At 35.5% G+C, this 26596-nt stretch overlaps 5 protein-coding genes across 6 annotated transcripts; 1 reads left to right on the top strand and 4 right to left on the bottom strand.

Moving 5' to 3' along the window:
* Positions 1-55: 55 nt before the first annotated feature.
* On the bottom strand, positions 56-2832 carry LOC130729180 (psbP domain-containing protein 3, chloroplastic). 2 transcript variants are annotated; one of them, XM_057580832.1, is made up of 10 exons: positions 2676-2832; positions 2536-2599; positions 2348-2460; positions 1729-1794; positions 1564-1644; positions 1378-1460; positions 1191-1266; positions 638-756; positions 450-494; positions 56-316 (listed from the first exon to the last, which is right to left on the bottom strand). In XM_057580832.1, exons 1-10 carry the CDS (start codon positions 2752-2754, stop codon positions 290-292), a joined length of 753 nt encoding a protein of 250 aa, XP_057436815.1. In that variant the 5' UTR covers positions 2755-2832; the 3' UTR covers positions 56-289. The 2 variants fall into 2 exon arrangements, with proteins under 2 accessions (XP_057436815.1, XP_057436816.1); XM_057580833.1 differs by lacking the exon at positions 1729-1794.
* A 1540-nt stretch (positions 2833-4372) lies between these two features.
* LOC130729177 (54S ribosomal protein L51, mitochondrial-like) lies at positions 4373-6871 on the bottom strand. The gene is made up of 4 exons (XM_057580829.1): positions 6712-6871; positions 6083-6162; positions 4877-4983; positions 4373-4801 (listed from the first exon to the last, which is right to left on the bottom strand). Exons 2-4 carry the CDS (start codon positions 6160-6162, stop codon positions 4629-4631), a joined length of 360 nt encoding a protein of 119 aa, XP_057436812.1. The 5' UTR covers positions 6712-6871; the 3' UTR covers positions 4373-4628.
* Positions 6872-10511: 3640 nt separating this feature from the next.
* LOC130719008 (RNA-binding protein CP33, chloroplastic-like) lies at positions 10512-10988 on the bottom strand. Its single transcript, XM_057569661.1, has one exon. It carries the CDS (start codon positions 10986-10988, stop codon positions 10512-10514), a length of 477 nt encoding a protein of 158 aa, XP_057425644.1.
* Positions 10989-13817: 2829 nt separating this feature from the next.
* Positions 13818-17134, top strand: LOC130729176 (AT-hook motif nuclear-localized protein 10). The gene is made up of 5 exons (XM_057580828.1): positions 13818-14499; positions 15036-15088; positions 15878-16009; positions 16425-16586; positions 16837-17134. The coding sequence occupies exons 1-5, from the start codon at positions 14103-14105 to the stop codon at positions 16963-16965; spliced, it is 873 nt and encodes a 290-aa protein (XP_057436811.1). The 5' UTR covers positions 13818-14102; the 3' UTR covers positions 16966-17134.
* Positions 17135-18836: 1702 nt separating this feature from the next.
* Positions 18837-20628, bottom strand: LOC130729175 (cysteine protease XCP2). The gene is made up of 4 exons (XM_057580827.1): positions 20100-20628; positions 19642-19877; positions 19359-19499; positions 18837-19241 (listed from the first exon to the last, which is right to left on the bottom strand). Exons 1-4 carry the CDS (start codon positions 20557-20559, stop codon positions 19026-19028), a joined length of 1053 nt encoding a protein of 350 aa, XP_057436810.1. The 5' UTR covers positions 20560-20628; the 3' UTR covers positions 18837-19025.
* Positions 20629-26596: the final 5968 nt, after the last annotated feature.

Raw genomic sequence — 26596 nt, 5'->3', positions numbered from 1 at the left:
GCACTCTTCTTTTAAAAATTAGCTATTGGACAGATATGGACCAAGACAAGGTTGCTAGTACAAAATGCTTGATTGAATTGCATACTGAAAGGATATACAATATACATAATCTGAGGAGCAAGAGACATAAGAGAGGAATGAAATAATGAAGTATTCCATTTTGCTCATAAAGACAAATATAAGAATCCTCTCTTGCTCATAAGAATCCTACACTGTAGGAAGGCACAAATCTGTATTTATATAGGAAAGATGGCTGTGGGGAAATTTCTCCTTCATCATGAGCATTTCTTTATATGAACTTAAATGATGTGACCGCCTGCATAAATCAAGTAGAAGCTGAATTTCAGTGCATGACATAGAAGCCACTTCAACAAGATATGCTGCATGTCAAACTAAATGCTTATCTGTTATATAACTGAGTGTGTTACCCAAGGGGGAAAAAAGTTCACCTTCTGAATTTCGGAAGCATACTTGTCTGTTTCCTCTTCCACATACTGCATGGAGGAAATATGATAGAATCAACAAACAATTATGGCGTGATTGAGCTAACAACTTAATTAAGCACTTATTGTCAAAAGTGTTTATTGCATAAGTAAACACTTAATTAAGCAATTATGGCGAGATGAGTTCAACAAACCTGTCCTGTCACAGTATACAGTCTGTTATACCAACCATTTGTTGCCATCCCTATAGCTGAATATAGATGTCTGCGACTCTCACCAGGATTTTGCAACGAGTACTCGATATAATAAATTCCTGAACCATTGTTTGAGTTGAAGTAAGTAAACACTGAAACTGCAATATTGCAATATTTACTATTTACTCATGATTTCAATTTGGGATAGTCTTCCTCTGTCTCATTAAGCATCTCTTAGGAGTTTGATAGGATCTAAAACATATGTACATTAATACTGCATAGTTTAGATCATTCATGAACATTGCATTTATAGCATATTGGGATGGACTTTTCTTTCCTCAATCAATTCTGGCACCCACAAGCTACGGACAAAAGCTTTTTCCCATAATTGATTTTGGCTTCAAGAAGAATTTCTAAACATGCAGTAAATTTCTTGCTGCCGGCACGACAGATTCTGAAAGAAAGTGGATTCTACACCTTTTCATGTGTGTAGTATGCTTACAAAATTATAACCTTATCATAACATAGTAGCTTTAAGAGTAAAAGTATGCACCTTTAGATGATTTACTATTTATGAGTTTAGCAGCTACACCAGGCGGTTTTCTCCAGCTTCTGTCCAGCCCACTAACCTGATAACATTCATTTTAACAAAATAGGGGGAAGTTTAGCATTAGCTGGAACGAAAATAACAAGAAAAACAGCAAATAACAGTTTTAAATGTAATCATAAAATCACAGTACCAGAGTCTCAGCAAACTCATCAACCTTGCCAAACGATTCCATCTTAGTGAAATCCGGCCCCAACCCTGTGATAGCAACACTCACTGAAGCACCAACATGAGGGAAGTTAATATGTAGTTTATAAGGGATAAAAAAAAAAGCAAATGACTAGAAAAGAAGCTGAAGCAATGAGACTGACAATAATACCATTGGAACTAGATGCCTCTTTGGGGTAGAATGCAGTTAATGATTTGAACCCACTAGAGTCTCCTGTTCCTACTTCCCAATCTGACCCAAACATAGATAGAGTATAGAATTTAAGTAACTAAATTGGAGGTATGGTTTTACTTTCAAACTTGCAATTCAATTAACCTTGGGGAATCTCTATCTTGAACTTGTTCTCATCATCAATGTAGATACGAACATCCTCAACCACATCTGAGATTCACACACATTAAAATTGATAAATATTGTGACACCAATATATCACATGTTTGGATCAGCTTCTCTTTCACTAGAACCAATTCTGAAACCAGAAGCTAGTTGTGTGTGTTTGGTTACACAATTGGGAGTCTTAGATTCAATTCTCATGGACCATTATCACTCTTAGGTGATAGATGTTAAACAATCAACCTAGAAAGTTGATCTTGGGACAAAACTCAATTCTGCGAGAAGCTAGAGAGAGTAGCTTCTGCCGTTGATATAATCAATTGTGGAATTTTATAACTGAATTTCACAATACTACCCTATATAAATCACCTTTTCCCATAAACATATACAAATATAAATCACTTCACTATCAACTCATATTAACCCACCGTTATCATAAGACCATAATCAATTTTATCAAAATCAATTCTATCCACGATGCCTAACCAAACATGGAAACTCTTCTCTCCATAATTGATTCTAGCTTCAGAATAATTGTAGAAGGATTTCTAAACATACGCATATTAATACAAAGTAAGAGTAAAAGTAAGGTAGCAAACACCATTGAGTGCCAATGCCTTCAGGACAGTAGATGGGGCAGCTGCAAATGCAGCTAGTGACGTGTAGAAAACAAGTTGTCTTCTGTTAACCGCATGTCCTTCTTCAATGGAGGAACTGAGGGAATACATACATGATTAAGCTTAAGCATGTTGTGTGACATGAAGGAAATTGAGTAGAAAAAAGCTATACTTGCGTGCTGATAGTAAACATGGTGTTTTTTTATGATGCTCCAATGTTATGGGAGGTGAGAAACCTGAACAGAAACAAAAACCTCAGCCAAATCGAACAACATGAAAATTTAGTACTATATGGGGAGAGAGATGGAGGACCTTTGTCGGCCGCAGAGGCTGTGCGGTCGGATATTGTTGGTCGCCGATGCAGACAACAAGACCAGGAAATGGACGCCATTCCTTTCAGATGAGCTTCTCAGCCTCCATTATTATTAATTTATTTTATTATTATTATTGCTATTTTCAAATATTAAGTGAAAGCAATGGAGATTAGAGACTATGCCTGAAGGCATATCCAATTTCAATCCTATGTAGCTGAGGTTCTCCCAAGTTATTGATCTTTGTAATCTAAATATTTAGAATGAGTATATAATGATTTATTGGCGGCTTAGGCGGTAGAGATCGGAGAGAGTCTGAATTCAATGCATGCCTTTTGGTGTCAATTTTTCTTTTCTTTTCACATTGCATGTATTATCTACGAAGACTTGAGCTAAGAATATCCACATCATGATATTGTTAGCTCTTTTAACATGGATTATTTCCATTCACAATATTCAAACCCGAGACATTTTAAGGGAAAATAACATGTAGCACTTGAATCAACTGTTGATAGTCATAGTGTTTGTTTGAATTCGCATCTAGGTTGATTTGAACATATGTAATTTCAAAAGTTACAATATAAAGCTTCGAAGAAAACATGCATATGCTATATATGCGAGCGCAAATACAAATTAACAGATTATTAGTTATTACTAGAGCTTGATATATAGGCTCGAGCCGCAAGTTAAATTGTGTAACCTGTATGCCACTCAATTAGAACTTAGAACTATGTAAAGCACATGCTCGTATAATGTTGATTTTTCTTGTCAACTCTGTTTAACTCGTGGTTAAATGAATTGTGGCTCATAGATTAATGGTTCAATCTGCACACTAGAGTTATTTTTTTAAGTGAAACTAAAATTGCTTACATTTGAGGTATTTTAAATTTTAACATGTATCGAGTATGTGATTGGTTAATTTAACATATTTCATTAAGTTTTAATGATTTGTTACATTTTGTAATTTTTTATTTTTTTAGATTTTTATATTGTTTGAAATTTTTTTACTAAGTGGCCCCCGTGCTAGCTAGTTGGACCGCGGGCCCAGTCTCTTTACAATGCAGGCTTTTCCAATCTGATTCGTTAATCTGTGGGCCTAAACCGGCCGTGTTTAAACAAGCTGGGCTAACCCGTTACCCAGCTATGGTATTTGTTGCCATAAAAGAGAAGCTGTGGCACTGCAATATTGTTGACTTACTTTCTAATCATACACTAGAGAAAATAAGTTACGCTGAAGTACTAGTTATCATACTTCTCTTTACAAAAATTTGTAGCTTGTTTATGAAACTTATTGATGAAGTAATAGAACATATTAGGATAATGCTACTAACACTCACTTACCCTATTTCCAAATCTCTATTTTTTATTAGTTAAATTCATGTGAGTCTCATCAAATTGAGAGAGACTCATAATTTAGTGAAACACTGAAACCACATGGATTCAACTAATAAACAAGTGTTAAAATGAGTATTAATAGTGTTTCTTAACATATTAACGTCAAGGATATCCCTTAAATGATTGGAGATCTATCAGCAGTCCTTTAAATGATTTGAGATTTTATTATTAGATTCCCTCATATCACATGAAATTATTGTGTTAAAATTTATATGTTTTATTGTTCTCTTTGTAGGCATGGTACGACCTCAACTTAATGTGGTAGGAAGAATGGGCCTAGGACAAACAAATATCCAATCCTAGTGAAGATGAGAATAACTTCTTAGTTATGCAATTGGCAATAGCAATCCACATAAGAATTCATCCAAACGAAGCCTGAGACACTCTAGCAAAATGTATGTAATAACATACATAGCAAAGTCTGGCATGGCTGAGCTCTCCTTGTATTTGGGGATTCACTTTTTGATCATGGAAATAAACAAAAGTAACTCAACAGAAGCATCAACTTCATGTCCTTAAGAAGAAAGGTGAACTTTCTCATACACATGGTTTTTCCTCTTTAATATGTCACTGCTGTTGTCCATGTACCTTGCACACTAGGGTGTTTAGTTACGTGTCTTGTCCTCAGTTTGATTACCTTCCTTCCCAATGCATTCCTTAGCCTGGTTGCTTGCAGAAGGATGTCTTCTGGATCCATATTCTTTACACATATCACCCGTTGGTTTTTGTTCTCTGCATTTCATGGGAGACATCATCAATTGCATAACTCAGGAGTAACAAGGTTGCAAGTGAGCACAAGAATCATACCATAAAAGCCCTTCAGATGTGGATGCTGACCACGAATCATTTCAGTGACCACCTCTAATTGAGGATTCTTCTCCTTGAACTCTGGCAAATGCGACTCCATAAATGCCCTATAGATATTCAACAGTAAAACGTAAGAATCCCCTGTTCCAAGCAGGAGAAAACATGAAAAAGATACTTATTCATAGCCCTCTCTTTCCAAGCCTACAGTACTGGTCTACTAGATATTAAGCAAATACAAGCAAGAGGAGAAATATGACTATGTACCCGTTTGTCGCAAACCAAATAGCATTTATTGGAGCTTATTTAATGCATTTTCGCTCCAATAAGCCCATAGGCCGCATCGGGACATGCTCTATCAAGGAGTAGAGTAGATTTAAAACTTATCTCTAACTTGATTGTTAAAAGGTTGTGATTGGCATGACATGAAGTCACAGCCAACCAATGAGACAAAAGTGAACAAATAATGAGATGTCAGTAAAAGCACCATAAAAGCAAGAAAAAATTAGTAACAAGTAACTCATAAGATTTTCCCAGCCTGAAGAGATTAATGCACAATATAAATTTCAGATATTAAGTTCTGCTACCGAGTACCATTTACAGTTGAAGACAAGGAAACAAAAAAATAGTGAAGGCAAATAATGCATAGACTACAATATTACTTCTAAGCAAAATCAGAGAAGAAAAATTAAGCCCTCAGTTGAAGGAGAAGCATAACTGAATACAGCCAATAGAGTATCTATTCCAAAGAACACCAGTCTAGTTCAAACCTTGCTACAATTAAAAAATGCGCAACACTGTAAAACTGTAACAAATCTCCTAAGACCTGGAAGGAAGGTCTGTAATCCACTCAATATATTCTTATGCCATCATATAAGCAGATGTTTGGTTTAAGGATTTGTACAAATTCTCTAGCATTTCACGAAAGCACCAATCATACCATAAGCATCATGATGAGCAGATTATTGATTCACACCACTCCATGCCTTCAAAACCCACAACCATAGCCCCATAACTTAATTGCAGTGCTACAGTCAAATAAAAAGAGAAACATGGGCAGGGAGAGATGCAGAAAATTCTTGAAAACCCAAAGACCTAAAGGAAATTGAAAATAAAATACTTTTCGTCCCCAAAAACATATATTGATGTGTATGAACATGACACAAGACATGGTAAATTAAAGCATGTAATGGGATATTACATTTGTACCTTATTCCTTTGCTACTGCCTCCCCAGTCGCTATAACTGACAATTAGCTTGCGAAGTTGCCAAACCCCTCTCAAAGCCATCTGATCCCATAAAAGCAAAAAGGATTTCAGATGATTATGATGAGTCTAGGATGCACAAATACCCACATTCCCGGTACCGGGTACGGATACAGGTTAAAGAAACTTCGGTGCAGGTACATTAGTGTGTGTGTATCAGTGTATATGTATATATACATAATGAAATACAAAGTAATATATAAATATGATAAACTTATATATAAGATAAGATAGACAATGAGCTCAAATAAAAATAGCATTCAAGAAATATAACATCATATTGTTCAGCATCCCAACAAAATAAGCTAAAGTATAGATGGTTCAAAAATCAACAATACAAAATCAAAGTCTTCAGTCTTCACACTCTAAACTGTGTGAATCTCATCAAGAGTGGAACTAACAGTCTTACATAGCAAAATAACAGTGAACTTACGTCTATCAGAGTCAGACCACTAAGGAACCCACATTTCCAAAAACTCAGTCGTTCAAACAGCAAGGAAATAGAGAAGCCGAGAATATAAGAATCAACAACATAGACTCAGTTTCAGAAATAGAGAATGCAGAATAGCTCACCCGGTGTGGTGGAAGGTGCGACAAGGAACCACTGCCGGAGACGACGCCGGAGAAGACGTGTGAATTGGAAGTTGCGATAGGGTTTGTGACTTTGTGCAGCGGTGCGAATGTGTGTGTGATCACTATCAGGAGATTTTACGCTATCATACAATTTGGCTTATAAAAAACTATAGGAGATTTTAGGGGTTACTTGTTTTAGAAAATACAAGAGAAATGCTAGCAACACATTATTTTACGTACACTAAGGGTCTGTTCGGTGACCATGACAAAATAGGATAGGACAGGATAATAATCATATCCTGTTGTTATCTGTTGTTTGTTGCGCCAGCAGGATATGATAACACTATCTCCTATCCTATCCTGTCAATCATATGTAAAAGTTATCCTGAGGGGGAGCTAGGATAGAGCAGGATAGGATACCAGTTATATATTTTCTTTCAGTATCCTAACTCCAAATTAATTTATTTTAATATTATATAATTTATAATTTATAATTTATAATAATATTAATTAATAAATATAAAAATATTAATTTAACTAAAATAAAAAATAAATAAAATTATTATTCATAAATAGTAAAATAGACTACTCACTTACAAATATTGATTTATTAATAATAATAGACTAATTCAATATTTTCATCTCCTATTATTTAAAAATTATTTATCTACTTATATAATAATTTAAATATAAAGTATTTTTGAAATAATAATATTTTTAATTTAGTTAATTTTTATTGTTATTCACGTGTCACAACTAAGTGAAAAACATTGATTACAAATATTGATTTTTTTAATAGTAATAGATTAATTTTTTATTTTCATCTCCTATTATTTAAAACTACTTATCTACTTATATAATAATTTATAATTCAAATATAAAGTACTTTTGAAATAATAATATTCTTAATTTAGTTAACTTTTATTGTTAATTATCACGTGTTACAACTAAGTGAAAACCAATCGGTTAACTGCATAGTTTTATTTAAAATATAGGGCATATTCAAAACAATAAAGTAGGCTAATTAATAAAATTTAAATTAATTTTATTTATTTTAAAATATAGACTCATTCATGAAAATGTAAAGAAATTAAATTTAATAGAATGATCAATTTTAAATGTATTTTTTATTCAAATATAAATCTGATACATTTTTCCTTATCATATCATGTTCTTATCATGTGCACCTCAAACACAGGATATGATAAGAGTCTATCCTGCTCTTATCCTATCCTGTTGATATCTTGTTCACATATCATATCCTATCATATCCTATCCTGACCACCAAACGAGTAAGTAATAGCATACTCCAATATGACTAGTTTAATTTTTTGTACTTGATTCACTAACTCTCTTATGTGAAAATTTTCTCATCTTGAAAGTTTTGTGTCTATCGGTGATATCAAATTTGCGTCTCTTGTTTGTAAGGAGATGGCGATCAAGTTTTCTTTGTTTTTGGTTGGGTTTAGGGTTCTTGGATGTTTGTATAGCTTTATGATTTGGTTTCTTTTGGAGACCGTACTTCATTGGAGGTGATTAGCTTTTTCTTTTTATTAATCACCCTTTTGTCTGCTTTGTCTCCTCTTTGGCTTTGTTTTTCAAAGATGTGATTAATACATTATTTCGCTTTCTAAAAAAAATAGACAGGCTATAGTTTGGAGGTGCTTTTTTTTTACAATGAAGAGGGCAAGACTCTCCTTTTTGGCTATTCACATCAGGGATCTCGCAGAGGTGATCGCGAGCTCTCGGCTTCTGGGGAATAGGTTAGGAGATTCGCGATCAGAGGGGAGGCAAGTGAAGGGGATTGGGGTTCGAGGTTTTCTTCTTAAGGGGATGTTTTGGTTAGGGAGTCGTCTGTCCGTTGTGAGGCATAGATCTTGTTCAGGTGAATGAATGTTGTTTTGAAGATGATGACCTAACAGAGGAGGGGCTTGATTCATTCGTATATGGTGCTCTAACGGTGACGGAGAGAAGCTTAAAGGACTTGGGGGATTCCCGTACCATCTTTGGGTTTTGAGAGTAGACTATCACCTCTGTTTGGTTGCACCTCTGGTGCGGCATGATCAAGTTATCTTGATGGGTGTTTTGTTATCTCACCCTCTCCTAATGGAGCTATTTGCAAGGAGAAATGTCATGTACTACATATAGTTTCATGGGGTTCGCTAAGGCCTCGTGGACATCCTAAGAAGCAAAAGACATGAAAACCTTCCTACTCTATGGTGGTTTCCTCTTATGGTGCTACGTCTTTGCCTTTGTCGGAGAGGAAGGGGAGAATGGTTTGTACGATGTTCATATTTCTATAGAAGTGCCAAAGCATGCGCCCTCAAATGCAGGTTATGCTGGTAGGTATTTTACTAAAGTTAAAAAGATGTGGCTACTCAGGAAAGTCTTGGGTCTTGAATACCCCGACAATGACCTTCAAGCTATTCGTAGGTTAGAGGAAGAATTTAGGAAGATGTTATGTTCTTAGCGTCCTAGTGGTATTCATTTGGGCGTTCGTCTCCTAGCTATTGAAAGTTTTCTTATTGTGCATCTTTTGTATGTTTTTTGTTTGGGGCATGTATTTTTTTTTTTACAAAGGTGAACGGAATTAAACTCAAATGATTTCCAAACGACACTTACAACATGCAAGAAATATTCTCTTTGAGTGCTTCTACTACAATGCACAAACACATGAGAAAATGAAAGAACAAGCATGCACACTCGAGCTAACATCACAACATAAAAAACATGATGTAAAATCCATAAGGCCAAACAGTACCCCCCTATTGAACATGACTTATGAGCCAAAACAACACAACCTTTTGAACAAGGCTCTCATTTAAAGCAACTCAATCGACTCTATTGAAGTAGTAAACTGCCGAAATCATAAGAACTGTTGTCAAGTGTTAGTAACTAAATGAAAAATTATATTATTTTTTAGAAAGTTAAAGTTATATATATATATATATATATATATATATATATATATATATATGTGTGTGTGTGTGTGTGTGTGTGAATCATAAAGGAGAGAGCACTCTCAAGCAGATAAAAACCGCTAAACGCCGCAAAACACCTCAAGGCGACAACAAAACCCCCCAACAACCAATAACCCGACCAAAACCCCAACAAAAAGAACCAATCCACCCAAGAAACCACTAAAAAGCCAACAAAACCATTCTAGGAACAACCAACAACAGCCAGGACCGGCTAAGAACCTCCATAGAGCCTCGGATGGGTAGCTACGAGGTGATCGGCAAGACCAAGGATGGCTTCCTCATCAAAACCCTCCGGGACGACCCCAAGTTGTTTGACAAAGAAGTAATCCTTGCAAGCTCTTGTCAAAGCACCCTCATAACCTCGGGCCTCAGGGAGAATCAGAGGAAAGCTCTGGACCACAGTCCTCGGATTGTCCACGACCACCTCGACGGGAACTTCGAGATGAAGTTGCGGCCCTGGAGTAGAGGTCTTCCTAGGACGACCTCTTCGTCGTCGTTCCGCCAACACTCCCACCTCGGATGCCACCGAACCAGTGCCCGCACCAAAGCTAACAGGAGAAGAATGAGAGGAAGTAGGCACTGGCAACCCCAAGCAAACACCAGAAATAGACCCAGCAAAGCCCGCCCCCAATTCAGGAAACAAAACCTCAATGGGATTGCACCTCACGCCACCAGATAACGCAAACCCACCTCCCCTGTAAGAGGAGTCGATCTCCGGGAACAACAACGACGCTGGGCAAGTCGGGACAGGGGAAGAACGAGCCATACCTAAAATCATCAACACTTCGTCAGCGGAGAAGACCCCCACTCGACACTCCTTCAAAGCTCCCCCTCGTCGGACCGAGGATACCTAGTCCCAACCAGCGAACCTAGAACAGTTGTTGCATCCAACCTTTGATCGCCACGCCCCGTTCTCTGAAACTTCGCAAGAGCCGCAGAAAGGATCGATCCCCCAAATAACACCCCGTTGAACAAGTTGATGGCCATTGAAGCCACATCCAACGACGAATAGCGGACAAAACCAAAACGAAAAGCCCGACCAATCCTTTTCTGCTTCTGAACAAAGACGTTCAGCAGACCCCCGATTTGCCCAAAAAGGCCCCGAATCTGGTAGTAGTCTGCCGGTTCTGAGATCCCGTCGACGAAGAGGGTAAACGATGGGGATCCACTTCTTCCTTCGACTCGATCTTCACCATCATTCTCGTCGGCCACGTCCTGCTCGTCGCTCTCGCCATCTACAGAGGTCGCGTCGGCCCTGCTTGAAAGAGTGAGCCGACGTGAGCCAGGGTCTAGCATACCTTGGAAAGGAGAAAGGGCTCGACATTTTTTTCATCAAGTATTGACTTTTGGGGATGTTGCAAACTAACATGGATTCGTAAAATAAATTTGAAAATAAAAAAATATGAGCTAGCTAGTTCGTTCTCCAAGTGAGTGTTTCTTGTTTTTGACAAAAATAAAATAGGACAACAATAATTTCAGTATTTGTTTTTCCAAAAAATCCAGTCTTTTCCTTTCATTGTGGCTCACGAGCTGACATGTTAACCTGCTAGCCCTCCCTTTGGATGGGCGGGGCACAATTTCTAGCCCATTATTTTTGTAAGCCGGCTCAACCTATCCTGTTTATGTCGGGTGGGGCCGGTGTTGCCACCCCTATTTTTACTCATTATTTTTCATTTTTTTTATCAAGTAGTGATTAATAGTTACAATTTAAATAATAGAAAAATTATTTTTAAAAATACAAAACTAAAATTTTCTATAATTAGTAATTATAATGAATAACATAAATGGCCTGTTTGGTGAACATGATAAGCAGACATGAAAGGATAGCAGTAATTCTATCATGCTGTAATATGTTGTTTGTTGCGCCAGTAGAATAGAATGATACTATCCCGTCCCTTATCCTATCATGTCTATCATGTATAAAAGTTATCCTGAGGGGGGAAATAAGATAGAAATTATCCTGACAGGATAAGATATCAGTTTATGAATATTATGATTTTTTTTTTATTTCAAACGAAAATTCGATACATTTTTCATTGTTTCTATCATATCCTATCAATATCATGTCAGTGATCAAACGCAAGATAGGATAATAATCTATCATGCTCTTATCATATCCTGTCCTTATCCAATCACTTACTTTGTCTTTCTCTTATTCTATCCTGACCACCAAATGAGCCCAAAATATCAAGAATAACTAATTAATATGATTATTAATCTAAAAGTCAGGTCAATTGTACTTATTAATTACAAATGAATTTATTATAAAGTTGTAATAAATAATTAAAATTTAAATAATATTAATATTTATTTTTATATATGAGAAATTGAAAATTTTATAATTAGAAATTAATATAATGATAAATGTAAAAGGTCATTAAAAACCAATAAGTAGTGGTATTAATGAATAGGTAAAGTCAATTTTACTTTGTTAATAAATAAAAAAATTTATCTATTTTAATATTTGATAAATTAAAATGGTTTAAAGTTTTCAATAAATATAAATGTTTATTAGTAAGTAACTAATATTCTCATTTATGTAAAGTTCATTAAATAATTAATATTTTAATAAATGTGAAGGTCAAGCCAAATAAAATTTAGTTATTATTATCATTATTTTTTTCTCAAGTTAAGATTATTAATTAAAATTTAAATATTAATAATAATATTTTTATATATGAAAAATATACAATTAATAATTAATACAATAAATAAATTAAAATATAAGTAATAAATTATTAATATTTTTATTAATGTACAAGTCAAGTCAATTTGACTTTTATAGTCATTAAAACTAAAATAATATTAATATTAATTTCAATAAAAGTAAAAATAATTTTTTATTAACATAAAATATTATTAATAATTAATTAATATTTTTATTATTTTAAAGGTGAATTCAATTTGAATTATTATCACTTCCAAAAAATGTGAATCATTATCATTACTATTTATATTTTTTCTTTAAGTTTATTAATAATTAAATATTATATAATATTAATATTCAAATTTAAATATAATAAATTTATTTTTTTTAATTAATAATTAATAAAATTAATAATGTTAAATATATTAATAAATAATATATATTTTCATTATTTATAGGTAAAAGTCAAAATTTTCATGGTTTATTATTATTATTGTTGTTATTATTATTTATATTATTATTAAATATGTTTCCTTAAGTTGAGAGAATGACTAAAATTTAGATTATATCAATATTTAATTTAAATATCATAAATTTTAATTTTTTAATTATTTATTAATCCCATTAATAATATATAATGTTTTTAATAACTAATTAATATTCTTATTTTTTAGTGAATGGGAAAAGTATTAATATTCTTAATTACTAATTAATATTTTTATTTTTAATAACTAATTAATATTCTTATTAATTTATAGGTAAATCAATTTACCTGGTAATTAATTAAAATTAAAATAATATAAATATTAATATTAATATATGAGAAATTATTAAGTTTCATAATTAGTCATAAATATAGAATAGAATATAATATTATAAAGAAATTAATAAATTATTAATATTTTTATTAATTAATAGGTCAAGTCAATTATTTAAAAAATTCCTTTAGTTTTGATTAATTATTTAATTTGTTTTTAATATTGATTAAAAAATTTCCCTCAAATTTATTGATTAGTAATTAATAATATTAAATGTTTTTTAATTCTTAAATAAATTTTTATTTTTGTGAAACTCAAGTCAATTTTATTTTTACTTATTATTTTTTAAACTAAAAAATAAGTTTAATTACACTTTTGGTCTCTCACTTATACGATTTACATAATTTTACTCTAAAGTAAAAAAATTGTAATTTTCCCCCTACATTTTCCTCCATTATCAATTTTAGTCTTTCATCATCTTTTCTGTTAAATTCTTTTGTGAGGAAATAAAAAAAAAAAGAAACAAAAAGGTAATAAGTGAAAGTTAATAAGGAGAAACATGTAAGAAATGAGGAGCACGCGAGGTGCACGTCGTTTAAACGAAAAAATAACGGTGGGATGAAAATTGCAATTTTTATACTTTAGGGATGAAAATTACACAGAGGGTAAAAGAGAGGACCAAAAGTGAAAAAACATGAATCCGCGGTATTTTGTTGGTTTTGATAGATTGAAGGCTAGGTTTTGAAATTTGAATTTGAAAAAAGTGGATAGGGATGAACAAAAAGGGAAGCTCGTTCATCATTGCGTGGCATGATGATGACGACGGACGCAGAAGGAAGGTTACGTTGCTGGTTACCATCTCTGGAATTAGGGATAGGGTTCCTGAATCTGTATTTATAGGCCTGGAATTCAGAGCCAGATGATGATTACAGCCAACCCTGTTGTTGTTGTTGTTGTTGTTGTTGTTGTTGTTTGCCTCATATCTATCAATCGATTCCTTCAACCATGTCTGAATCTGATATGGGTAGCAACAGAGATCATCACTCCACTCTTGAGTTCCAACTGCTGCAACCTCAGCCACAGCTCCAATTGGGGTTTCCTGCTCCACCCTCCAACTTCAACGGAGGAGATTTTGCTGCTGCTGCTGCTGCTGATGATGATGTTGTGATTGCTCTTCCTGCACCAGCCCCAGTTGGGTCTTCATCGGTGCCACCGGTGAAGAGGAAGAGGGGAAGGCCCAGGAAGTCGGCCGCCACCAACACCAACACCAACACCATCACCACCCTTGCCATTTTCCAGTCCGGTGGTCCTGTTACCCAGCCCGGTGAGGCCTCAGCTGGTGGTACTTCCGGGAAGAGGCCCAGAGGCAGACCTCGCGGTTCTCGCAACAAGAAACGCTCTGGTAACTGCTATTTCCCCCTTTTCTCTTATGCTGTTGATGCCATGCTTTTGTTTTATAGAGTATTTGTTTATTTTGTTTGTTAAGGCTTTCAACTTAAGAGCAATTTTTGAAAATATAAAAGAAAATTGAGGAATTCCGATCGTAACATGTTAGTGTTTGTTTTGACTTGTTCTGGATCTGGGTATGATTTAGTTTTTCAGGACATGTTCAATTTTTGGATTCCCCATCCTGCAGTTTGGGTCACTGTAAATTTTAAATTCTAAAGTGCAATTGAAATGATGGGTATTTGATATATTTAATCTATTTATTTGCCGGATCTAGAAATCTGGGGGGGACCTGATCCATCTGGATATCGATTGCCTGATTTTTTTATAATTACTCATTTGCCTGTGAGACATGTGCTGCTCCAATTTATTTTGTGAATTTTCTTATAGCCTGCCCTGAAAATGCAATTTCCTATATGTTTGCTACCATTTAGTATTCCCTTACTTTCTCATTTGCATGTCATATTAATTGCAAATTTGTTATTTCTGCAGAATCAGAAGGAATTAACGTCACTCATGATGTTATTACTGTGAAACCAGGAGAGGTAACTGCTTAATCTGATAGATTATGTGAAATGCATGGATGGAATTATTTTCTTTGAAAATGACTGCTGTATTGTCTTCTATTTTCAACAAAATCATGTTTTCTTTTTGAAATATTCCTTGTTCAATAACTTTTGATTTATGCACCTTATGGATACATCTATGCTATAGTTTACTTTGATGAATCTTGTTGGTTCCGAAAGTGATTTTGTTATTGTTCAGCTTCTCCACTTTTTTCTCTTTGACAACTTATGTGATTTGATTGCTAGCTAGTTTTTCTTGGAGTTAATGGGAAATAATGGAAAGATTTGGACTTTTTTCTTTTTTTCCTTTTCACTTGGCTATAGAATTTCATTATTTTTAGTTTTGTTTGATGTTGTCATTGCTTAGATTCCTTTATTTATTTCATGTCACTTCCCTGTCATATTTATTTTACACTATTGAAATAATGAAACAATATTTTCAACAACACTTTCTGGTTGGCCTGTTTGGGTGTGAGGGTTATTAGAACAAACTTTGAATCTTTAAGAAGTGAATATTAGTATCAAATATGATGGTCAGATTTACTGAATGGTTCTATGCAAAGCTTATTTTATAGCCTTGTGTGTTTTCACTTATTTATCACTTTTACTTTCATGCCTTGATTTTTCATTATAGTGTAGTTATTTATCTTTCTTGTCTTCCATTTGGGGAAAAAGTTGGTTTAAACTCTAATAATCTCCCAGCATTTATGTTTTATTTCTCTTCAGACCAAATATTAAACTTATTTCTTAATATGTTTTGACATTCAGGACTTGGCGGCAAAAATCATGGACTTTTCCCTGAGTGCTCCAAGAGACATTTTCATTTTATCAGCAACTGGATCCTTATCCAAGGCTACAATTTGTCAATCTTCGTCATCTGGTGAAAGGGTGACATATGAGGTTTGTAAAAGTCGTTCCAATTTTTCTTATCATCCTTTCCTTTGACCTTACCTTCATGCCAAAATCATGTGTACCATCCATTAGCTGTATTACTGTTAGTGTATACGTCTTTTGTCGATCTTAAGCAAATATCATTCTTTACCCTGGTGAAAGTACATTTTGACCTCAATAGTTATTCCACACTTTTATGAGAAAGTCAACTTCAGAAGTTTGCTCAATATCAAATTGTTGTTTTATGTGTATGGTTTGCTACCATTTTTCTATATTAACAACTGAGACTGATTAATGTATATTAACAACTGAGACAGAGTAATGTGGGTGTTGCCTTGACCATTATAAACAAGTTATACATGCCCTAGTGGCTAGTGATGGTCAATAGATCTTGGTCTCATTTTGTGATATTTTGGTTTTTCAGGGGCGATTTGAAATCCTTTCCCTTACTGGCACTTTTTCTGTTGCTGAAGATGGTAGGGAGGACAGTAGAGCTGGGGCATTAAGTATATCCTTTTCAGGGTCAGATGGCCAGGTTTTGGGAGGTGCTGTTGCAGGTCTATTAATAGCTGCTGCTTCTGTTAAGGTACAATTTTTGTTTTCTGATTTGTGTTTGTTATATCCAGTCATTTAAAAGAAGTATCCACAATTCCTCATGTTTGTACTTAATCATTATTTGTGCATGTTGAATCCCCAATAAGATTTTCATCCAAATTCCAACTTATTTTCTTCTTGAAGCATTTAGTTGTATTTGGCACCCTAATGGCAAGTCTTGGAAATAACCTATCCATTATTGTTAGTTTGCTTGTTCTCTGAACATGGTGTGTATTTTGTAGGTATTCTTAGGGAGTTACAAGTCTGTGAAGCAGACAGGTACTGCCCAACCAAGGTTTGCAACAGGTGGCCAAAGTAGCTCACCATCACTAGGCAGTGATTCGTCAGGTGGGCTTGGAAGCCTTAACTAGAACAGGAGCCTCCAATAACAATAACGCACCAGAGAGCATTCCAGGCATGCCCTGGAAGTAGAGCTCTACTCTTTTTGCTTCTTTGTGTAACATTATCTTTATGTAAGATTAGTAAAACATTTGAGGATACATTATACATTCTTACTTTAATATTATTGGTGATTGCAAACGACTTGTCTAATCTTTCTGCACTGTGGTGATTCAAGAGGTTCATGCTGGATTAGTTTGTGGTCTCGGATCATGTAGGATCATAATATGGCAGTAACTTTGTCATCCTTAAGTGTAACTTGTTGTTTGCTGCTAGTCCTTATGCTGAAACTATCTTTTTTGCTACCCAATTGTGTGCTATTAATTAGTCTTTTTATCTTGCAGTTTCAAATCCACCAAGACTATGTTTTATGCAATACCAATCCACAAACACATTGGTTTTATGCCAATTTTGGGCCATCAATTGGTATGTTCTTCATAAACAGTCTCTGAGCATTTCCATTTTTCCCCCAGTCATCAACCCACAAACAATGACCCCCCATTTCTGTTAAAGAGCTCCTCTTATTCCCCATTTGGATTTGTGTGGTTTTTATTGCTTGGTCAACAAACTGGCTCCTAACCGAGCACAAAACCTTATGGTGATGGCATTGTGGATTTGGCTAGAAAAAAGTTGGGTACTGAGTGTCATTCAAATAGTTGTTGGTCTCCGTCCCACTCATGAATGCTTTGGGCAATGAAGCTGGGACATGCTTGAAGTTGCCACAGCTCGAAAACATTTCCCACCCTCAATGGTGGCGGCTTGCCTCTTGCTAGAATTGTGATGTACAGGGAAATCTCCCTTCAACATTTTATTCAGAAAAATGTTTGCTAATGTTCTCAATCAAACATGTGGTAAAATTTTCAATGATATCTTACATTATTTTAATTGCTAGTTCTATTAAAATAATGTAAGATATTAGTGAAAGTTCTATTGAGAACACTTGTCAACGTTTGACGATTTCCATTTGCATCACAATTCTGATAATAGGCAAAGCACCACCATTTGGATTGAGAATGTGTTTCGAGCTGTAGCCACTTCAAGCATGTGTCTCAGCTTCATTGAACATTGCATTGATGAGTGGGTCGGAGAGACCAACAACTATTGCACTTGGGTAGCCAATTTTTTCTAGCCAAATCCACAAGGCCATTACCATAAAGTTTTGTGCAGGGTTATGGGCTAAGTTTGTGGATCAAGTAATAGAAAACCACACAATCCAAATTGTGGAATAAAACATGAGTTCTTTAACAGAAATGAGGGGTCATTTTTTGTGGTTTGAGAAATGGAAATGCTCCGAGATTAAACACGAAGAACATAGAAATTGATGACCCCAAAATTGGCATAAAACCAATTTGTTTGTGAATTGGTATGTATAAAACATAGTCTTAGCGAGATTTCTTTTAATCTTTTAGGCATGGATTATTAGATTTAAATCTTGCTTGTGAAAACTGAAAAAAATAAATGTAGGTGTTGAATAATATGAAGGCATATCCACAAATCTTACTAGTTGAAACCCAATCCAACGTTAGAAAAAAATTCAAGTCCCAGTTAGCAAAGCATAAATAGAGAGAGATTTAAGATAGGTAAATGTTTAAAGTTTAGTTAAATAATGAAAGCAAACAAGAGTGAAGTTTCTCTAAAACCCGAGGGTGAAGTGTGTATGCTGAAGTGATTTTAAATAGTATAAAGCGACGTAGTTTTGACATTAGAGTGCTGAAGGAGTATGAGTACTCAAAAAGTACCCGAGCCATACCTGAATTTTTTGTTTTTGAAAATACATTTTGGTTCATATCTTATACGTACTAAATACACCAATCACTTAACCATGCATTATAGAGAAAAAAGGTAAGATTGAAAATTGCAAATGACTAGAGGTATATATTTGTTTGGGTACATCAAATTCAAATTACTGAATGTTATTACATGGAAAACAACATTACATTGCTTGAAAGGAAAATATGATCACGGTATTCAATGGAGAATTGGTAGAAATGGGAAAATGAAAGAAATTCACACACAATATAGCAATAGAGTCTTATTTCTTCTTAGTGGGATAAGAAGCCATCTTGTAGAGTCCACACATCCCTTCAGGCTTTCCATTGTTTCTCCTAAACCTTATGTATCCTTTCTCTCCCCACTTTGTTCCCCATGAATTTTTCACTGTGATATAGTCCAAGCCTTTTGATGTCCCATATCCAACAGCTGCTACACCATGATCTAGTTGAGTTCCACAGTGCCCATCAAAAACACCCTACAAATATGGTAATCAATTTTGTCAAACAAATCTTATTAAGATTAGTTTCTCCAATTAAAAAAAATCATGAATGTCACATAGAACTACTATAGCTTATAATTTAATTCAACATACCCCACTATAAAACTGGAAATCTCTGCCTGAAGCTTCTATGGCCACACTGAGGGGTTGGTTTGCAAGTGCCTTCAATAGGCTCTGTTCATTGTTTTGTGGCACATCATGATACCCACTAATGGTGACAACTTGGCTCTCTTCCTGGCAGTGGCAGAACAAGAAGTAAAACATGATATTGAGGAATCAGTTCAATTATTTATTACACTATATTAGCTTATAACATGTTTGAATCAGCTTTTTTCAGAATTGATTTTGTTTTTATTGTTGCAGGATAATTAATTACCTTGCTCATCTCGCAAGTTCCTTCCTCCATAATGTAAGGATAATCGTCCTCTTTATGGAGTCCACCATTTTCAACAATGAAGGAGAATGCATAGTCCATGAGACCCCCATTGCAGCCACTGTTGTAAGTTCTGTCACAGTCAATTAACTCTTGCTCGGACAAAGATGTCAAGTTTCCTGTCACAATTTGGTTTATTCCCTCAACCGCTGCAACAGTGGAAAATGCCCAGCAGCTACCTGCAAGTTCATGGAATCATGGTCAATATTATAGCAGATTCATCTTTCACCAGTTGAGTTGCATTGCATCAAATCAAATTATCCAAAATAACTCTCAAACATCTATATTGTCATCCAAATTGATTTCACTCAATTAGAATTGATTCTCAGGTTCCCTGCCAATCCAGAAAAATAAGCTGATCTAGATATGCTATAAGTAGACATTGGTATTTATATACTTACCACATGAACCTTGATTCTTGATATTTGTTACAGCACCTTTCTTTCTCCAATCCACTGACTTTGGCAGATCAACATCTCTGTAAGTGAATTCCTCTGATGATTCTCTCCTAGTAGAGAAATCAACCTTGAGCCCCAGGTACTGCTTCTTGAACTCATGGTGGCTCAAATCAGCAAACTCATTCAACCCAAGCCAGTAGTTGCTGACCACCTTGTTTGTCTCATCAATGTGCTTCAAATTATCCTTGAAAATCTCAAACCTGAGCAGCTTTTCCTCAATGCTCTCATAAATTTTGCCATGTCTTGACATCCATGACTCAAAGAGTTCAATCAGCTTATCCATGGACTTTAAGTCCTCTGATGAATAGCCCACAATGGAAAAATCGCGTCCAAAAGCTAGACACACAAACATGCATAAGGAGCATGCTAGGAGAAGTGTTTTGGAGGAGGGTGAAAAAGCCATGGCAATTGTTGTTATTGGATTGTGAATAGAAGAGAAGAATTAATGTGAGAAGGGGTGAGGAAGAATGGGGAGAGGGAGTAGTATTTATAGGTTATGTTTTGGATGTTACTTTCAAGTTAAGTTTGTTGGGATTGGTATTCTACTGAGTAGTCTTTAAGTATGTTCTTTCAGGTAGCTTTACACCAAAGCATAAAATCACATGCCTTAATTATGCAGCTCAAGATAGATATAGTGCTTGATTTAATTAATACTAGTATATTTATTTCGGTGCACAAGAAGAAACGGCCCAAAATTTATGTAAATATGACATTAGATATGCCTCTAATGTAAATCAAATTTCATAAATCAAATCTAGTAGCATTGAGGTCCCATGATGATTTCAGAAAAAAAAGGTCCCATGATCTAGTACTCCTATGATATATACATCAGGTCCGATAATACTAATGTAAATGAAATATGTTAATGCTCCTACTGGAGTTGCCACAAAAGAGCTGGAGTAGAATACTTGTGGGGAATTTAAGAGTTCATGACTTCATGTAGCCAAATCAACTCACTAGCAGCATCATCTATAGCTCTGTATTTAGTTTCTAAGAGATAGATATAGGCACCCACCATTCAGAGTCGAAAAGTATCTTAAAATAGATCTACGAGTCATGGGGAAATTTGCCCAACTTGAATCACATTAAACTTGTAATTCAAAGCCATTACTTTTAGGCAATAAATTTCATATCCAGATGAAGAATTTTTTTTTAATGATGCGTAGATTAAAGCCACTTGGGACAGCCACATAGAACTTGCATCAAGTAAATAAATAGAGGACAAATCTCATATAACAGAGCAATACAAAAATGCTACAAAATAAAACACTAGCATAGCATTATTTGTTTTTTCTAGCCCAATGAAAAAGAAAAAGAAAACACGCAAATAAATCATAAAAGAAAAAACTCCTTAGATTTTACAAAAAAAACTAGGCTTGACTAAAAAAATTCTTGAATCACATTATTTGTTTTTTCTTCGTTGTCCTTATTATTTTTGGGTTAGTTGGTTGTGTCAGAGGTTGCGAGGAGTCAATCATAGAACAAGCAGCTCAACCGTACTGGGTTGAAGTTTTACGTAGATACATTGAGGTCAAAATCCAATTGAGGGTTTAAGAGGAAGATGGGGAGAAAAAAAAACTCAGCTGAAAGAAAGAAAAGATGTAGACAGGGAAGGATAGGCCGTGATGGCCAGAGGAAAAAATAAGGTAAAATGAAAGCAAAAACCTACATAAAATGTAGAAAAACTCCTACTAAAGAGAGAGAAAAAAAAACCAATATTATAAGTGGGTAGATGTTCTAATTACTCCCAAGTTGTAAGCAAAGTGTTTTTTATATACTTTGCAGATTGTACAATTTGTGTGTGCCAATTAGTTTGGTTGGCCGTGACTCGCCGTAAACTAAATATACATAAAAATGATGCATTGACACAATTTTGTGGCAGAAACTATCTACACTTGCAGACTGTGGGAGTTTTAACTGCTGTAAATTATAGAGTTTATTTAATTGCTATAAACTCATCGTGTCGAACGATGTCGCCACACTATAATGTGGTTTACGTATGAAACATAATTAACCCAATCATAAATAACTAGATGAAAATGATTTAAAGCATAAATATATTGCAATACATTATTTTAAAAGTAAAATATTATTTTGACCAATTTAAGTGTTGCAACACGGAATAATATTATGTTCACACCATCTAAGATGAGGTGGAGAGAGGTGAAGCAGGAGAGAGATATGAAGAAAAAAAAAGTAAGAGAGAGAAAATATGAGATGTGATAAATGATAAGAAGAGAGATATAAAAATAAAAATGAGTGAAAATGAAGTGTTTTGAAAATAATGTGTGTGTATATATCATTGTTGTTGCAACATGAATCAACTCTAAAGTCTAAACCCTCTTTTTCTACCGGTCCTAACATGTTGCAACACCACCGCTTTAAACCCACCTTCCCAACTCTATCCCTCACCAACATTAACACCAGTGTCTCAGGCTCTCAGCCCATCCCTCCTTCCTCCCTCTACAACACCTCTGCCCCTGTGGGGGAGGGGAGCGAGGTGGAAGGAAATGAGGTGAGAGAGGGGAGGGAGGTGGGTGACAGTGTAAAAAAGTATAAAATTGAACATTTTTTTCATGTTCATATTAGATAAATTCTAAATTTTAACTTTACAAAATAAAGAGAAATTTTCATATTTTTAGAGATTAACATGGAATGTTTAATATATTTTTTAAAAAAACTGAATTGAATTATAAATTACTCTCAAGAAATTTTCTGATGAATTTTATTCAATAATTCACCAGTACTAAATTGACCAATCAGTAGCATTGAAGAAATCAAAGTCACTTATTACTCAATTGTTCAGATACTATGAGAAAGATTGCGTGTGAAGAAAAAGGAAAGCTACTATAGTATTGTTGGGACCGGTGCGAGACGAGGAACATAAAGGAGGCAAAGATTTAACGTGGTTCGGCCTGAATGCTTACGTCCACGGAGGAGGAACATTGTATTCTCATTTATACAAACATTACAATCACTCAACTCTCTATCTCTGGCCTCACACACACTCAGAGCTCTCATACAATTGCTCTCACAACCTCACCACACTCTGGTGCCTAGAGGCACCCTCTGGTACTCTCTCACTGGCACACTCTGGTGCACTAAACTTGCACACTTTCCTTCTTCATCAGCACCTCCATTTATAAGGCTTCATGAGCAGCAAGGTCCAAAGGGTTGGTGGTAGTTGCTCTTCATTTAAAGGCCACCCACCCACCTTGACTATAAAGGCTGGACGGTGGCATCCTTCTTGACCTTGGTGGTGTGAATGCTTCACTTTGTTTGGCCACCATTGTGAGACCCAAGATTTTAAGCTTAGAATAAATTAGTGAAATTCCTTATTAACGAATAAGTTCGATGTATCGTGAAGGGAAACCTGAACAAGAGTTTATTGGATGAAATAAATTTATGAAGGAGAAGGTTCAGGAAAAGTTCAAGGATTGTATCAAAACCGATAAAAGTATAGCACGACTAACATTCGCCTAATCTTAGGTCAAAGACACTAGTAAATAGCTAATTTACACTTTAGGACGCGATGGAAACTAATTCCAAAAATCTTCAGAGAAATGTTAGAATTTCTCTTATTCGTCAGTAAACAAGTATTTCGATGCGAAACCCTGGAATGTACGAACGTCAAATTCCAATTCTCGGAAGTTTGCCGAAACGGAATCCCTGATAGTTCAAAAACCCTAAAATCGACGGACGATGAAGACTTTTTCTATTCGGAGCTTCAAATAAAGATTTCATTCGCGCACGCCCACTCTAATCGACGTTCCGAATCTTTCTTCAGAAGGAAGTTTCTGCATCCGAGGTCAAAAGCATAAAGTGCATTTTTAAGCCGGTAAACATTAAAAACAAGCCTCGAAAACCAAAAATCATACTGATATTTCTTTGGAGAATTAGAAGATTCAGCGGGAAGAATATCGTGTCTAAAATACGTTGGAATCAGTAGGAAAAATCGGAATCGCGAAATTCTCATTTTTCTGCATTTCCCATTTCCTATATATAGTATGAAAAATGAAAAAAAAAAACAAAAAAATTCACAAACACACACACACGGCCGAGGGGTGCAAGGAGGAAAAAGGAAGAAGTTGATTTTCGTCGTTTCTTGCCCGATTGCTTCACCGTTCGTTGCTAATCGAAGACATCGAGGTATAGTTACTATCCCTCACTTCTGATCGTCAGATCTGTCGACTTTTTCTATGTTTTTCTGAGCTCAAAGTTTGGAGCTTTTTGTAAAACTGTCCAAATAAGCTGATTTTGGTGTCTAAACTTAATGCCCACGTGCTCTAGAGCATGAATATCCAGTTGTTTTCGACTGAATCCTGCCGAATCGTCGCAGAGGTCAAGTTTTCTGAAAATACCCATTTTCTGACAGAGGTTCCGCTTTTTGGATCAAAAACTCTCGACTGAGCTTAGCTTCAGTAGGATTAGTTGTTATAAATGTCGTTAGGATCGAGCTCATCAAATTTGTTTTTCGAAATTCTGATTTTGAGTTTCCGAGCTAAAAATAATGACCAAAATACCCCTGCGACAATTTTCGACCCGATAATTTTTCTGAGAGTTTCCCTGGCCTAGATATCGCCTAAGAATACCTAGGGATTGATTTAGATCGAAGAAAAAGTTCGAAAACCCTATTTTCTATAGTGGCCGAAACCTATTTGCTTGGGTACCGTGTCCAAAAATAATTTTTGAGTCTCTATGACCTGAGCCATTGTGTAGCTCTTTCAATTGTGGAAATTTTGGCGCCGGTTTCGTGTCATTCCGAGTTCTGTAGCTCAAGTTATGCACGTTTTAGCGAATAAAGTGTTTTTGTACAAAACCTGAATCGAGTCAAAACTCATCCATTCGGGGAAAGCCCTTCCTTTCGTGCCTAAATGTTGTACTCTGAAGCTTCTTGAGCTTAGTCGAACATTAGTTAGGATTGTTTCGACTGTATCGACTTGTGTTGATTCATTATTGCTTTGTTTGCTCAAAGGTTCAATTGTGGAAACCTTGGGATTGACTGAACAAGCTTGTGAGGGAGACCTACACCGCGAGACTGGAACAACTCGAGGTTAGGGCAACTTACTTACTAGCTATTTTTGTGTGTAGGCGTCGATAAATTCGACTTGAATGTATTGTGATCGTGAGTGGCAACTCACCGTTATTAGTTAATGACCTAGAGTCGACTTGTTCGACTCATTTGTTAAATTCTGCACAAATATTGCATGAACTGTTCTGAAAAATGTTTTCTAGAGGCTTCGACCGAGTGAACTTATATGAGACGTGTGTCTCCGTTTTCTGAGAGGCTTCGGCCGTTTACTGGTTTCTGTCTTATCGCTTTCTAGTGGACATGACAGGGTTATGTTTTGCAGCACTGCATTAATGTTTCATCGCTCAATAGAGCTTGATTTATTTGTGTTTAAGATTAAAATGTGATGACTGTATTCGTGCATTTAATGCGACTTTCGGAGTGTGGATTACACTTATCTTCGTCATGGCAATGACGGGTTTGTTTTGGGAATGTTTGATAGGTCGAACCAAGGTTCGAGCCTTTATTGTTTTAGGAATCGAGACCTTCCCGGGGAATTACTTGGGTTTATTGGGATCTTTTTACTTATAGAGTTTTGAAACAAACGAAATCAGAACTTGATTTGTAAATGAAATTCATAATACACTAATCAAAGATAGAACACTTTTAAATAATGATGATAACCTCTTGGAAAAGACTTAGGATGTGAAAATGGTTTGGAAAACGGGAAGGGTCGACAATCTAAGTGTGAGGAAAACTTTGAGTGCGATAGCACCTTTTGTTCCTTTAGTGGTTTATCTAGCCATCCAAAGGATGAGCCTGGGATGATTGGAAAGTCCCCAAGTGCGAGTGCACCATCTTTGCTCATTGAGCAGCCTTTCGGCCATCGAGCTGATGAGCCTGAGTAAATTGAAAAGTCACTGAGTGCGAGCAGCATTCTCCTTGTTCGTTGAACAGTCCATTTGACCATCGAGCTGGTGAGTCAAAGTAACTTGAAAAGTCACTGAATGCCAGATGCATTCTTTTGCTCGTTGAGCAGTTTGTTTGGCCATCGTGACGGTGAGCCCAAGTGACTAGTAAAGTTACCAAATGCGATTAGCACTTCTTTGTTTACCTTAGAGTATTGTAGAGACAATGTACTCTAGCTAGACACGCGTACCTTGGTGAGGACGATTCGTTGTTTGGCTAACCATATTGCATTCATGCATACATTTCTTGGAAAGTGTGCTGCTTTCCGAAGGACGATATCAGATCGGACTTCAACGGAGCTAGATGCCCCAAATGGAGCTAGCTGCTTCACAAGAGCGTGCTGCTTCACAGGAGCGTGCTGCTTCATAAAAGCGAGGTGCTTTAGCGAAGCGAGGTGCTTGGCTTGTCCCATCCATCGAGATGGTGACATTTTATCCGGATCATCTTTTGAGCATGACAT

This window comes from Lotus japonicus, chromosome 1 (genome assembly GCF_012489685.1).
Source record: "Lotus japonicus ecotype B-129 chromosome 1, LjGifu_v1.2".
Taxonomy (NCBI): Eukaryota; Viridiplantae; Streptophyta; class Magnoliopsida; order Fabales; family Fabaceae; genus Lotus; species Lotus japonicus.
This window is presented reverse-complemented; position numbering and strand designations above follow the sequence as displayed.